The following is a 15,174-nucleotide window of genomic DNA, read 5'->3' on the forward strand; positions in this document are numbered from 1 at the left end:
TTTATTTGTCTTTAGTTAAAATATGCGAAATATACATAAATATTTTGGATAATATATGTTAATATTCATATAAAACATGACATATTTGTTTAAGTTTTTCATAGTGTAATTTTATTCATATTGGAATGATGTTTACATTCGAGTATATTCCATAGATGAATAAATAATTTAGGCAAGACTTGGTTAACGAAGCTACATCCCATTAATTCTATATTAAAATTATATTGGAAAGTATATTCCATATATGAATGATCTTTGTGGTTTGGGATGGTCTTTAATATTTTGTTTTTTTTATTTATTTGGAAGGTTCTTATTGTTTGTTTTTAGTGCATGTTTGATTAGTGTTCACCTAAAAAGATCATTATGCCCTTATTAGTTTTTTAATTAAATTTATTATTTTCTTTTATTTAACTTCTGAATTGGAAGTTAGACATTGGAATTAGCCTTAAAATCGAGAAAAATAATAAAATTTTCTATAAATATGAGTTCCTGAATTCAAGAGGGTACAAGAAGGTGTTCACACTAACAGATGCTCTTAGGAATCAAGTGATTAAAAATTCAATTCAAAATAATAGAAATAAGGAAGAATACAAAGGAAACGACCTCAAGGCCTATGTTATGAGTGTGATGAAAAGTTCTTTTTGGGATATCAATGCAAGATGAAGGAACTAAGTGTTCTAGTCTTCCAGAATCAGAAAGAAAATGATAAAGAAAAGATGTTAGTCATGGAAGAAATAGAGACTAACACAAAAGTTAGAGGAATCGAACTCTTGTAACAAATTTCTAGAGAGCGAAAGCTCAGGAAGTGCACCACTAGTCAATCTTGTGATTATTTGTTTCTTTCTAATACAGTTCATCAATTGACGCTTCTATTGCAATCGATTGAGTGAGTGTACAACACACAATGTTTGTTCTTGATTTATCTTTCAATTGTTAACCTAGCAATCATTTGTAGGAATCAAGAACTTTTAATATGGTACAGGTTCTTTAGCTTTTATACGAATACCTCGTAACATGGATGAAATAAGACACACTGTGAGTACTCACATTTTACATACAAACTAATTGATTGATTTTGTAGAAACAGATTTCATTTGGCAACAAAATTCCATGGATCATAGAATTGCATAAATTACCATTTTTCAAAACTTAATTTAATAAAACGTTGTTTCAAGCTACTAGAACTACTTAGCATAAACAAACCTATATCAATTACCACACCAAAAAACACCTATATATAAACCAAAGTACCAAACAACCGATCAATTCATTAAGCCTTAACAAACATCTTTCCATAAACAATCGGGACGTCAGGTAATCAAAACACTAAAAGAGCTACATGTTAAACAAAATCAAACTCTACAACCTACGATTAATCATAAATGTTATTTATTCGCTTGAAATTAAACTACGCATATAATAGAAAACAAAAACACTTGGTAAAGTTTGTTCGTCTTATCATGATATGAACATATAAATGAATAAATAAGAGACGCGGTATACCTGTGAAGTTTTTGAGCTTGATGTTAGCATGGGAGCGATTAGGGCAAAGGGAAAGGGCCGATGAGCTGGAATGGAACCCAAATGCACAAGCACATCGCGTGCACTTTTAGAGTTTTAGTATATCTCTCTTCTCTTCTCTCTTCTCTCTTCTCTCTTCTCCTTAATAAATGAAAATAATTTTGCCACGTGTCACCCTCTCATTAACTTTGACACATGTCATTTTTTGGTATTTTTGATTAAATGTTTTTTCCATTTGTTATTTTCTTATTTTTTTTTTATCCTTTCTTAATTAACACACTAGGTGTGAGACCCATGTATTATATGAGTTTATTTAAAAAAAATTAAATATAAAATTTTAACAATTTGAAAAGTTTGAATTTATAAGAAAAATGAGGAATCTTTTGAATTATTAAAATTAAAGAGGCTTTAATGTATTAAATACATTACATATATAAATCATTTCTAATAAATACCTTACCTATATATTACCTTACATATTAAATGTGGAATTTTAATTTAATAAAATGAAAAATACAATAAAATGACAAGTGGAAAATAGAAAATTTAAAAATGTTAGAAAATGTCATGTGTCCAAATAAAGGAGAAAATGACATGTGGCAAAAAAAACTTTCATTTATTATAGTAGATCATATTTACACCTCAATTAATAATTGTCTTAATTGAAAATAACCAATAAATTATGATATTAATACTCATATATTATTTAATATGTTTCCTTTTAAATTTTAAATTTCAAATATAAAATTTCAAATTTAAATAAATTTTTGTTTAAACTTTAATATTTAATTTTTTGTTTTATCAAACTCATATAACATATGGGTCCACACCTAGCTTCTAATAAAAGACTCTAATTTTGTCTATGTATCATTTTCTTATAATTTTTAGTTTTTTCTTCTACGCTTAAAAGATGACATGTATAATTTTCTTTCACATTGATTTTAAATTCAAATAAAATCATGTTGAATAGCATTTACAAAACAAATCAAAATCTTAATCTGTAATTAATTGGGATTGATTGTAATCCTTTTAAATCAATTCAAATTCATAACTCAAACCAATCCATAAATACTTTATTTATGAATTTAACAAATGATTACAACTACTGAAAATAATAAATAAGCTAATATAAGTTAATATGCGAATTTTTGTTCATGGTTCTATCGCCCATCAAAACCTATAGAATCGGTCGTGGGGAACCAATGAGACACACATTGCATTTGCATCAAAAACATCGAGTTCTTTAGGTTCACCTTCTCATATTTAATGGGTCATGCAAAGGGAAACTAAGGAACTTGAGTTACACTTGTGATAACAAGTGGTAATGCAAGTTGTTAATTCAAAAAATAACATGTACAAATTATATTTGGATTTCATGTGATGAAAATTAATGCTCGCCAATCGCGTTAAAAATGAGATGAGGAAACCGTATATAACATGACAAACTCAACTGAATATGAACAAGAATATCAACCATAAAGTTTTAGATCTATCACATACATTAACATAAACATATATTTTTAAGCTAAAAAGGTTGTGAATTGTAAAATTTGGGGACAACAATAGGCTTTCTGACCCATTTAGTGATCGAAAAAATAACATTAAACATGTTCTAAAATAATTTCTTTCTAGAATAGAAATATCTTACATAAACCCTTACTTTTTCACACTTAAAGCACTTATTGGAGTTACTCGACATTTCAATTATTTGATTGACAACCTCTCCAACGACCATATCCTTTTTCTTGCCAATTTTGTTGGCTTAACTGCCCATTCTCCTTATAATATCCTCCTTGGCCTTGTGTGTCACCATCTTGATCTCCATGCTTGCACCCATGACTGCAAATTTTTTAGTATATATTAGCTTTCTGTCATTGATAAATACATGGGTTGTAGTACTTCCTCAAACGACTCATGTTCCTTCTTCTATCTTTGTTCATACGCCTCAAGACACACAGACAACATTCTTGAATTTTTCTATCAAGGACTACAAAATCTTCTCCATAACTCTTACATTGGTAAGATAATCTATATTTCGTTTAAATTGCTTCACCATTATTTTTACAAGCGTGATGTAGTCGGAGATTCCTTTTGACCTTTTCATTTTCATAACCTCATGTTCCCTTGTAAGAGTTTGAAGTTTTCGTTGCTTAACTCGATAAAAACCTTTGAACGCCGTATAAAGTGACCTATGCTTCCTTAGAACATGTTCAACCGTCTATTTTCTCAAAACCTCATTCATCCGCCGCTTGGGACAATAACTTAAAAGCGGCCTAATCTTTCATTTTCGTCTCCTTCGACGCTACCATTATATTTCCTAATTATGTCGGCTCTTCGTAACAAAATTTGACTAGTTCCCATGTGTCTTACACACTAAGAAACACACACATCATAATACTCCAATTATCATAGTTCGTCATGATAAGTCGTGGCAATAACATATGTCCCACCGATGAGCCCCCATAATTAATCTCACTCTAATATCAATTTGACAACAAGTTTGTTTGTGCGGTTTTGTATACTTGTGTACCATTATTAACTGATTTTTTGATGCAAAATTTTATAGGTAGCACCATTAAAACACAATTTTAATTAGTTGTTATTTTTTTTAAAACCGCATCATTAAAACATGTTTTATTCGCTTAGGGTTTTTAACATATACATTTTCAAAATCATGTTTCTTCTTCTTCATCCAAATCCTATGTCACTACAAGAAATCACTGCATTAGCGGCGACAAAGGCTTTTAGCGGCGACACAATACTATGTCGCCGCTAAAAGCCTTTGTCGCCGCTAATGCCTTGTTGCCCGAATCCGCGTTATCCCCTTCTGGTAAACCTTAGCCGTCCGATTGAGTATATAATCCAACGGTTGGGGCCTCGTTTTCGCACAAAAGCAATACTGGCGACAATTTGTCGCCGCTAAAGGTCGAAAATAGTCGCCGCTAAAGCTCGAAAAAAAGACGCGGCATAAGTTCCCTCGTTAGTTGTCGCCGCTATTGGCTTTTGTCGCCGCTAAAGGCTAATTGTCCCCGCTATTGATGTTGCCGCTAAAGGTCGACGCAAATAACAACCCCTTTCTGCTTTCACAGCTTTCATTTGTCTGCGTTTTTATCCATTCTCTTCGAAGATTTTTGCTCAATCGAGTTTCCCAGATGCTAGAAGACATACCGACGACGCCTATAGACCACTGGAAACTCCTTACTTCCACATCTCCGATGATTTAACTGTGACATTAATTCCGGCACTGTTGCTGTCGATTTCCTCTGTGGTTTGTGTTTTCGTTCCTCTTTTCTTCTTTTCCTTCTCTTTTAATGTCGATTTCTACTTGTATTTGTGATTAGTTGCACAAAATTGTTTCTTTTCTCTTCTGACCAAAATTCCAAACCTAATTGTTTTTTTTGTTGGTTTTTGTTGTCTTAAGTTACACCACCACCACCAAGCACTGTTGCAACATCGAAGACTACCACCACCAATTGAAAGAGAGCAAAATTTTGGGAACCACAGGTGCATTTTTTGTAATTTGTTATATATGTGTGCATTTATGTGTGTGTTTTGTGTATATATATGTGTATTTCATATATGTGTGTGAAATATGTTATATGTATGTGTATTTCATATATGTGTGTGAAAATTGTGTGTATTTCATCTATGTGCATGTATAAAATGTATGTATATATGTGTATAATGTATGTATGTATGCATTTGTATGCAATTTGGATTGTGTTGATGTTGTTTTATGTGTATAAAAAGTATGTATGCATTTGTATGCAATTTGGATTGTGTTGATGTTGTTTTATGCATATATGTGTATAATGTATGTATGTGTGTATTTGTTGCAATTTGGAGTGTGTTGATGGTTGTTTTATGTGTATAAAAAGTATGTATATATGTGTATAATGTATGTATGTGTGTATTTGTATGCATTTTGGAGTGTATTTGTATGCAATGTGTAAACTACAATGTCATAATGGAAGAAAAAAAAAAAAAAAAAAAAACAAGTAGGATGTTATTATTGAAAATGTTATTTAAAGTAAATTACTATGATAGTTCCTATGTAATGTGTATTTGTAAATAAATTGGTAATTATTAGTTTGTTGGTTTGTTAGTTTGATTGTTGGTTCAATTTAGAAGGTTAATGTAGTTACTTGGTTTGTTAATTTGATAGCTTGTTAATATATAGATAAATTGGTAATCGGTAGTTTTCTTATCATTTGGTAGTTTTTAGGTTGGTTTAAGTTAATAGGTTAAATTACAAGTTTATATGTTGTTATTTACTATATAGTTGGAGAATCTTCTACCAATGTCCAAGAATTCGGAGAATACTATGGAACTTATAGGAGGGAACGAGGGTGGTGGTGATGACGACACGTTGTGTTAGTTTTATCTTTTATTAGAGATTGTAATACGACAAAAATTTATAAGAATTTTGTTATTTATTTTGGTATATGTATGGTATTATAAAACTTGGATGTTATGTAATCATTTTTCTGCATTTAACGTATCAGGTTTTCTGCATTTACCGTTATTATGTATCGGTTTTTTGACAACCAGAAATGACTGCTTTTAAAAAAAAAAAAAAAAAAAAAAAAAAAGCCAATAGCAGCGACACTATTAGCGGCGACATTATCATTAGCGGCGACGCGTACCATTAGCTGCGACATTATCATTAGCGGCGACTTTTTGAGCAATAGCGACAAAGTAGTAGCGACGACTCAATAGCGGTGACATGTCGCCAGTAAAGGTATTAGCGGCGACTTTCGTGAGCAATAGCGGCGATTTTTGTCGCCGGTAATACCTTTTTTTTTTTAGTGATATGCATTAAATTTGGTAAATCGAAATTTCGACACTACTTTATTCTCTTCGGTAGTTTTATTATTACTATTATTTACTTTTTTTTATTCAACTTGTCTGTATTATCTGATTGTTTCTTGTTATTAACACCTTAAAATGTATACATAAGAGAGAGAGAGACTTATCTTTAGGGTTCTTTTATTTTAAGGCTATTACATTTAAGCTATTTTCTTTCTAATCGGTCAATGTTAAAAATGAAAACTTTTTAAAAAATAATGACAAGTGGGGGATAAAACTTATGTCTTTTATAGTATAAATGTAAAATAAAAGTCACAACTAAAAAAGGATTTAAATGTAAAGTATTATCGATTATGTAAATTAAATATAAAAACTTGAAGTTTAAAAGGTTTGAGGTGTAAAATACATGAATCTCCGCATTGGCTTACTGGGGTTACCACTCCATTTTTGCAAAGTAAACCAAAAAGACCTTAGATTTGCAAATGGTGTTGAGAATTAAGTTTTTCATAAAACTCTCATATTGGAAACATATTGTACCCTAAAATTTCAATAATAATGATTCCTAAGATTCAGTTACATGTTCATAATATTCTTCCTCATTAACCGAGAAAAACCTTCTTCTCTTACATCAAAACCTTATAATAAACGACGTGTAAAAATCAGATAGACACATATGACCTTGAAGAAGTTTGACAATGGTCAAATCGATGAACTACTAAGCTTTACAGAAGTTCATTGATTCAACATTTGTGTTGATAATGTCGTATACAAGGGGGACGATTCAACCAACATCGTGCATATAAACTTACATACTGAAATGCCAAGTGATATTTGCTTCTATCTATTAATGCATACTCATCTTGACAGATGAACTCGAGACCAACAATCCTCGACAAATTTACATGTTGAAATATAAGACGAACCATTTACGCTCAATGCTTCCTCCGCACTTCCCTTTAACCTCTTTACTTTCTCTGTCATTGCTTTTCCTTCTTCGCCATCTATCAAACACCTCACCATCTTCTCTACCTCCTCCCTCCCGACCAGTTTCTTCGTCGGCAACACCTCCGGCCTCACCGCCACCTTCAGCTCCTCCGTCAGCATCGTCGCATTCATCCTCTGTTCTGCATACAACGCCCATGCTATCATCGCTACCCCACTACTAATACTCTCTAGTGTTGAGTTCCATCCACAATGCGTCATAAAACCCAAAACCGACACGTGGTTCAAAATCTCCACCTGTGGGGCCCATGAATGCACAACAAAACCCTTTTTCTTGGTTCGATTCAAGAACCCTTCTGGAAGATAATCTGCTTGACCATTTAGTTCACCCGAATGCCCGGATTCGAAAAAAGACCCGTCTTTAATATGTCCGGCAGGTGGCCGGACCACCCAAACAAATCTTTGTTGGCTCAGCTCCAATCCCCAAGCCAGCTCTGTAATTTGCTCGGCTGATAACGTTCCGCCGCTTCCAAAAGACACGTATATGACTGACCTTTCCGGCTGTTTATCAAGCCATTCAATCACCTCACTCTTCACGCCGACCGGTTCGTAGTTTTTGGTTATCGGACCAACTGTGTAAACCGGTTTGTTTTTTACGATGGAACGTAAAATCTCGTTATTTCTGAGAGCGTGAAGAGATTGTGGTTCCAGATTTTCCCATGTGTTGATTAAGATACCATCAGCCAACGTTACACCAACTGCTAGGTTTAAGTACACCCGATAGTCTTCATCGTCCCGATCCAACATGGGATCCACAACATCCTCCGGTCGGACCGGCTTACACTCCGGTATCTCAAACGGCTCTGTTTGGTCAACATATTGACCCACTACTTCCTTATCCAATACCGGAGAGTAAGTGACTAGTCCGGTGAACCATGCGTTGCTGGTGATAAAAACGTACTTGGCCATCCCAATTTCTTCGGCAATAGGCCACGATTCTGTTGAGAAGATATCGCCGACGAGGATGTCGGGAAGAGGGTCCATGGAGGAAATGGTGGTACGGATGGTGGGTATTGTTTCCCGCATCATGGCGCAAATCTTTGTGACGACTTTGGCATCTGGAGAAACGACGGAGGAGATGTCTGCAGCAGGAATTTGGATGACTGGAAGGTGGATGTCCGCGGTCAAGGAATTGAGGAGTTGGGATTCCGCTGTTGAGGTGGTGGTAGTGACAGCGAGGACGGTGACATGGAGGTTGTGGTGGTTGATAAGACGGCGGCCAAGTAATAATACCGGGACTAAATGGCCAACGCCGGGACTGCATAGTATTGCTGCGTGAAGTTTTTTGGAAGGCATACTGACAAAAGGGAGGTGGACTGAAATGATTAAGGCGTTTTCTAGTGTTTCCTGTATTTATCATGAATGAAAAGATATACATTAAAAAATGCATTATTTGGTCCTAATATTTGGAACATGGTTAGGTGTTTATTTATTTATTTTTTTTAAAAAGCACTTATGTTTATCGATGCTCACAACCTCACTTTAAATTAAAAGAATATTTTCTTTTTCATCCAAATGATTTTTTTTTCTATTATTTATCAATAGTATATATATATATATATATATATATATATAAAAAGAGAGAGAGAGTCAATTACACGAATGGTATATATATATATATATATATATATATAAAGATATATATATATATAAAGAGAGAGAGAGTCAATTACACGAATGGTCTCTATGTTTTGGATAATTTATGTGTTTGGTCCCTAACTTATATTTTTAATTCGAAAGGTCCTTACTGTTTTTTTTTGTTAAGTGCTTAATCCCTACTGTTTGTTTTTGTTCCGCGCTTGGTTCTTATCTTCAGGGGCGGATCCCTTTAGGGGCCAGGAGGGGCCATGGCCCCCCTGTTTTTTTTGCCTTTTAATACTAAAACAATTCAAATTAACTTACTAGTTTAGGTAAATACTAATGTTGGCCCCTCATCACTTTCAAAAGGATAAGAAGAGAAGATCAGAAGAAAAGATCAGGTATTCATTATAGCAGTACGTTTATCAAAATTTAAAATTATTAATCTAAGAATTAGATGTATTTGCCCTCATAAATTTGAAAAAAGTAAAATAGTAAACTACAATCGGTTACGTTAAGGAGATAAAATAGGAAAAAAGTAGGAGAAGAGAAGTTATAGAAAATAGAATAGATTATATTTCCAAAAGTTCATAAAGTAAAGAGATAATCTTCAAAAAGTTAAAAACGAAACCAAATGAGATACAATGAGAAAGCATCCCTTTCCACCGGAGAAACAAAGATAGCAGCGGGAGAGCAATGATGCTGGTCTATCCCACCCTTCTTGTCGCCTTGACTCAACCATCCATCGGCGCTGTGACAGGCATGTATTCTTCCTCTCCTTCATTTGTGATAATATTTCTATTGTTTTGAGGATTAGACTTTTGTTTTATTTATATTTATTTTCGTTTTAGAATACCCAATGTCAGATTAAAGTGACTAGATTAGAGTTACTGTGAGAGCTTAGGCATTAGGACCTATTATGACTTGTCTTGTCTTATACCTTTTTATTTTTTTCATAATGGTTTTTGTAATAATAGTAAAATTGCAACGTACAACTAAAGTAAATTGATTTCATTTGTTTCTTTTTATACATTTTCTCTAACTCTAAGTATTATTTTGTATGTTATTTGTCTTTCATTTAATTAGTTTTTAATAAAAACTTTTGTTATAAGTGTAATACTTTATTCAATTGTATATTAGTTGTCTTCTTTTTATAATTTATATTACTAAAGTTATATGTATTGATTCCTATTAGTAACCAAGGTTTGTTATTAGAAGGCTAGATATAGATATATCTTTAGTCATGTATTTAGAATATTTGTTTTGAAACAAATAGGTAGGAGAATAATCGGTTCGGCCCCTCCTCTACTATTGCTTGTGTTCCGCCCCTGCTTATCTTACCTAAAAAGACTATTATTTAAATAAAAAAATGGTGGTGTATGTAAGGTAAGGTGAAGGATAGAGTTGGGGTGTATTTATTTAAATAAATTAAAAAATCAAGAGAAAAATAGTCTTTTTAGGTAAGACAGGGACCAAACGCGTAACAAAAACAAACATTAGGGACCTTCCGAATTAAAAAAAATAAATTAGGGATCAAACATGCAAATTATCCTAAACCATAGGGACCAATCGTGTAATTTACTCTAAAATAAAAATACAACCGATCATATGGCACAATCGTATTTTGCCACGTACGTGGATCGATCAAGAGCATGACATTAGGTTGCTTGGTGGTTTTATTTCCACCGGCCTTTGCGATAGCTTATTGTTTATTATTTTTATTTTTCTTTCTACCCAATCGGTTGTTCACCTGCACCCCCATAAACATGGTTTTATAAATCATAATATCAAGAATGAGAGAAGATATTCTTCTTTAATATATTACTAGATTACGACCCACGTAAAACGCGGGGAATATATAAAAAATACATATAAAAGTATAAAAAGCTGGCATAATAATTAAAAAGAAAGTAACAAAAATAGAATTAGTTTTATTGGTAACATTGAAAAAAACAATGAAATGCTTGAATATCTATAACCGATGAAAGACCTATTTGTAAACAACGTTTTTTGTTTTATTAGTTGGACGACCTTGTCCCATATGAATACCTTTAATATTATATCTTTTTAATTTATACCCTTCTTAGGTTTGGGAACCAATGTCAGTTGTCTTTTTCCCTTCTTATTGATGTATCAATTAATGCAATACAAATTAATGCTACATTTGGAGCTTTTAGTGTTATTAATCGATTTGTTAATAATCTTCCAATAAGTTTCATGTTTTTTTCAAAAAAATTACAACTTTTTATATTTTCTTCGAGTTAATGTTTTATTGATTTGTAATAATAATATGATTGGTGTAGGAGGGTCCTAAAACACTTGTGGGAATTACATTTGACTCATTACAACAGGTTATTTAAAAATAAATAAATAAATAATCTTTCAAAAAGAATTATTCCTTCAAGCTATTTTGCATTTTTTTATTGCAGCCATTGATTTTCTTAGTTCCATACATATATGATGTTTATACTTCTCTCCCTACTGATGTTATTGTTCAACTTTCGAAGGTGATGAAATTACAAAAGCTTGGTGTTGACGATCATTAGACATTAGCAAATAACATAAATGTTTTTTCAAGAATTCTGCAAGTAAATCTATTTCTAACTCAAGTTACGACAACACCCTTGTGTTTGTGTGTCGTGTGTTTATAATAACATTTATTAAGGGTATTAGCATCAATTTATACATATCTCCAAATATAAGTCAATTTTAATCAACGGGCAAACTACTCCTTTTTCTTGAGTTGGCAAAAAACTTTAACCTGGAGAACGCAAGTGCGGCCTATATGAAAACTGTCAAATGTCCTCTAGAATCTGAAATGTTATATGTTGTATTTGTAGTTGAATTATCTGTTATTTTTCATTTTCATTTAAGTTCTTATTGGGATTAAACAAAAGGAAAAATAACATAATTTCGTTAAATAAAAATGAAAAATTCGGAATACAAGGCTACAATTCGTATAAAACCCTAAAATGATAGCTCATAACATTGACCTACCTCATCTAATTTTGTATCATACACTAAAAGAACAAATAAAATAATAAAAAAGCAGTTGTAATGAAAACCTTGTTTTGTGTACCAATTAGTTGGCATAAAATTCAACAGTTCTTGAATATAGGAAGAGTCTACTCTTCAAAAATGAAATTGGAAACTATAATAAGTAAATAGTTCGTGTAGATGTGCAGTCCGTAATCAAATCCAACCGTCCGAGTATACCTGAAGGGCTAATTTTCTCATGGAGAGCATGACAAAATCACCGATGAGAAATTCCTTTGGTGGCAAGTTAAAAAGCTTTTTGAATGTCGAATTCTTATGAGGTGACTTCATATTGAGCTGTCAAGAAGTTAGAATAATTTGTAGAGATGTGCAGTCCATAATCAATACTCCTATAATGCAAAATTTAAAAGATTTTACAAAAAAATGAAAATAAAACGCCCTAAAAAAGAAGTGTAAAATGGGTCATTTACCAAACTTTAGATGACTGCAAAAAATAAACGCTCTTTGTTTATACTTACTTCACACATACATTATTTTAATAATGCAAATGTCAATTTACCTATAGGAAATTAAAAATAAATAAATAAGCCAAACCTGAGATCCTTTTTGACAACCTGAGATCCTTTTTGACAACATATGCATCCAAATTAACTATATCGGATCTTGGAAAGCACATGTATTGGTTAATGAAAGTGAAGGATATGGAATTGATTTTCCAACATCAATTTTTGGGTAACATCCACTTTCATATCCCTTTTACACATACTTCGGCTCTCATCATGTGCGATTCGTGCTTCTGTTAAAAAATACAAAGTTATACAACCATATAAATCATATAAGAATTGCACTTTTAGAAAGCATGCATATTATGGAATAAGGTTAGAAAATGTTTGGTCTTCAAATGTAAGAATCTTAGGAATGACCTAACTACAAAGATTCCCAAATATAGTGTCCCACAATTGGTTTTTTATTCCAATGAAAGGGATTGTATCCCATTACCTCGATGGTATATTATCTAAGAAGGTAAGAATTAAGGCCAAATGGAACTTGATGGCAAAACACCATTCTTTCGTTGGTTATACTGAAAAATATATAAATTTTATAAATTCTTGGAAGTGGATATATTTTGTTTTGATAATCAACCTTCTATACATAAAAATCTCAAATCTTCCCGATGATAAACTTTGATAGTACACGGTCATTACAAATTTTTTTGTCTCAATAGCTTAAGCATCTAATAACGGCTTAAGGATATGAATATAAACTAAAGAACTACATACAATACATACCTAATAACCTCAAATGCTCCAGAACTTCAAATATTCTTCTCTCAACTTTTACATATTGACGACATGTCTCCAATGGGTTGAAGCGCTTCAAGACTTATGAAATTCTTCATAATCTTTAATGATAACACAATGCTTTTTAATCTTAATCTAAACATAAATTCTATTCAAGTACCTAAAAAACTACATTATGGTGTCCCTGCTTTACAATATTAGAAAAATAAATAATAAAAAAAATCATACCTTTTTTTGCAACTTTTTCATAAATTACATGAAAAGATCTATCAATCATTTTGTGGTCAAGGATTTAATCTCCCTCATCATACCAAAACATAGTATATTAATGATTCATTATTCATGTTTCATTTGAGCCAATTGCAAGGTTTCTAGGATGAGGATCAACATGAAAGAAATCGGTTGGTATCAACATATATAAAATAAGAAAAATATGTTAAAAATTCAGTAAAAAATAAAAGCATTTTTTATTTTTTTTAATGAGCGTGTTCATCTGAGTGTTGGGCGTCTTATTTTGGGAGTTTTTTGATACTCTTTTTTAGTCCAAAAGAAAAGTTCCATTTTATTTTAGAGACAAAATTATAAAATTATTTGACCACTTCTATTTTTTATGATCATACAGATAAATGTTGACCATTTTTTTATATTATTTTACCAACTACTCAATCAAACTGAATTCTGGGACTAATAACTCACCTAATATCTTTTGACGACAACTTCTCTGTCTATTCTATCGTTTTCTACAACTAAAAGCAAATACAAAAAGAGATATATTTAACTATCATATTACTTGTTCCATCACTAACAACAAAAAAATCTAGCAAGAAACATATTTAAAGATTGAATTGCTACCTGATGCAAATCGACTCCTTTTTTTATTCTCTTTTTTGTTTATCTTCATTATTTGCAAGATGGTGTTATATGTTCTTGAGGTACTGAATGCCAGTTGACATTAAGAACAAATATCATAATTGTGTTCAACAAAAACCCAAAATCAACATCAAGATAGCCCTGAAGAAAAAAGGAAGCACACAAAAGCTATATATATATATATATATATATATATATATATATATATATATATATATATATATATATATATATATATAAACAAAAATGGTGAAAAAATGAGGGAAAAGAAGAAAATAGTAACAAAAAATCATATAAAATGCAAAGCAAGAGGTTGAAGTGGTGTAGAAAACAAACCTATGAATAAATCAAAAAGCTGAATGCGTTAACTGTGTGTGTATGTCGTCTTTCTAGTTTCTGCAACAGATAGAAAAAGGGAGGCGGATAAAGAGCGACGATTCCCTTAATTCCTGAAAGCAAGTGTAGAAATTAGGTTTTTTTTCATCAAAATTGAGAAATAAACACAGAAATCGAAACATAACAAATCAATTATAAGTTTTTATGCGGAGAAACAAATAACTGACTGGAAGAAGGAGAGCCCTAAGGTGAAACGCAAGAAATATGAAGAAAGGGAAGGAGACGAAATAAATGAATGCTTGCGGTTGTGATGATAAGATGAAAGGGATTCGAGGTTACAAAAGGAGGAATCAAAGAGATAAGATTATGGATTGTCTGCGCATAGAGACATGGGAAGATAAATTGTATCTGGATTCGAGGTCGTAGAAGGGGGAATCGATTGAATCGTTGTGAAAGAAGACGTACGCATCATTGAAATTAGTGGGAGAATCTTTCTTATGTATCTTCCAACACCATTAATCTTCATGTTTTCTTCCTTGCAATAAATTGAAAATAAAATAATGTCTGTGTTAGTGATTTTCAAACCAGAACAAAAGAAACGGGTAATGAGGGGTGGGGTTGACCAAATGATAATTTCCTAATTTTAAAAATAATTTTATTTTTGGTGAGATTTAATTGTCATTAATAGATTTCCTAATTTTAAAAGTAATTTTATTTTTGGTGAGATTTAATTGTCATTAATAGATTTTCTAATTTTAAA

At 31.8% G+C, this 15,174-nt stretch overlaps 1 protein-coding gene and 1 long non-coding RNA gene across 2 annotated transcripts; one reads left to right on the top strand and one right to left on the bottom strand.

Annotated features, from left to right (window-relative positions):
• Positions 1–3,315: 3,315 nt before the first annotated feature.
• LOC145090586 (uncharacterized) lies at positions 3,316–5,938 on the top strand. The gene is made up of 3 exons (XR_013701659.1): positions 3,316–3,539; positions 4,943–5,025; positions 5,804–5,938. It is a non-coding gene; the product is annotated as an uncharacterized LOC145090586 (long non-coding RNA).
• A 1,113-nt stretch (positions 5,939–7,051) lies between these two features.
• LOC145087379 (anthocyanidin 3-O-glucosyltransferase 5-like) lies at positions 7,052–8,693 on the bottom strand. Its single transcript, XM_079025328.1, has one exon. It carries the CDS (start codon positions 8,626–8,628, stop codon positions 7,186–7,188), a length of 1,443 nt encoding a protein of 480 aa, XP_078881454.1. The 5' UTR covers positions 8,629–8,693; the 3' UTR covers positions 7,052–7,185.
• Between the last annotated feature and the right edge of the window lie 6,481 nt (positions 8,694–15,174).

The sequence above is a fragment of the Lactuca serriola genome, chromosome 2 (assembly GCF_051521515.1).
Source record: "Lactuca serriola cultivar US96UC23 chromosome 2, Lser_US96UC23_V15, whole genome shotgun sequence".
NCBI lineage: Eukaryota > Viridiplantae > Streptophyta > Magnoliopsida > Asterales > Asteraceae > Lactuca > Lactuca serriola.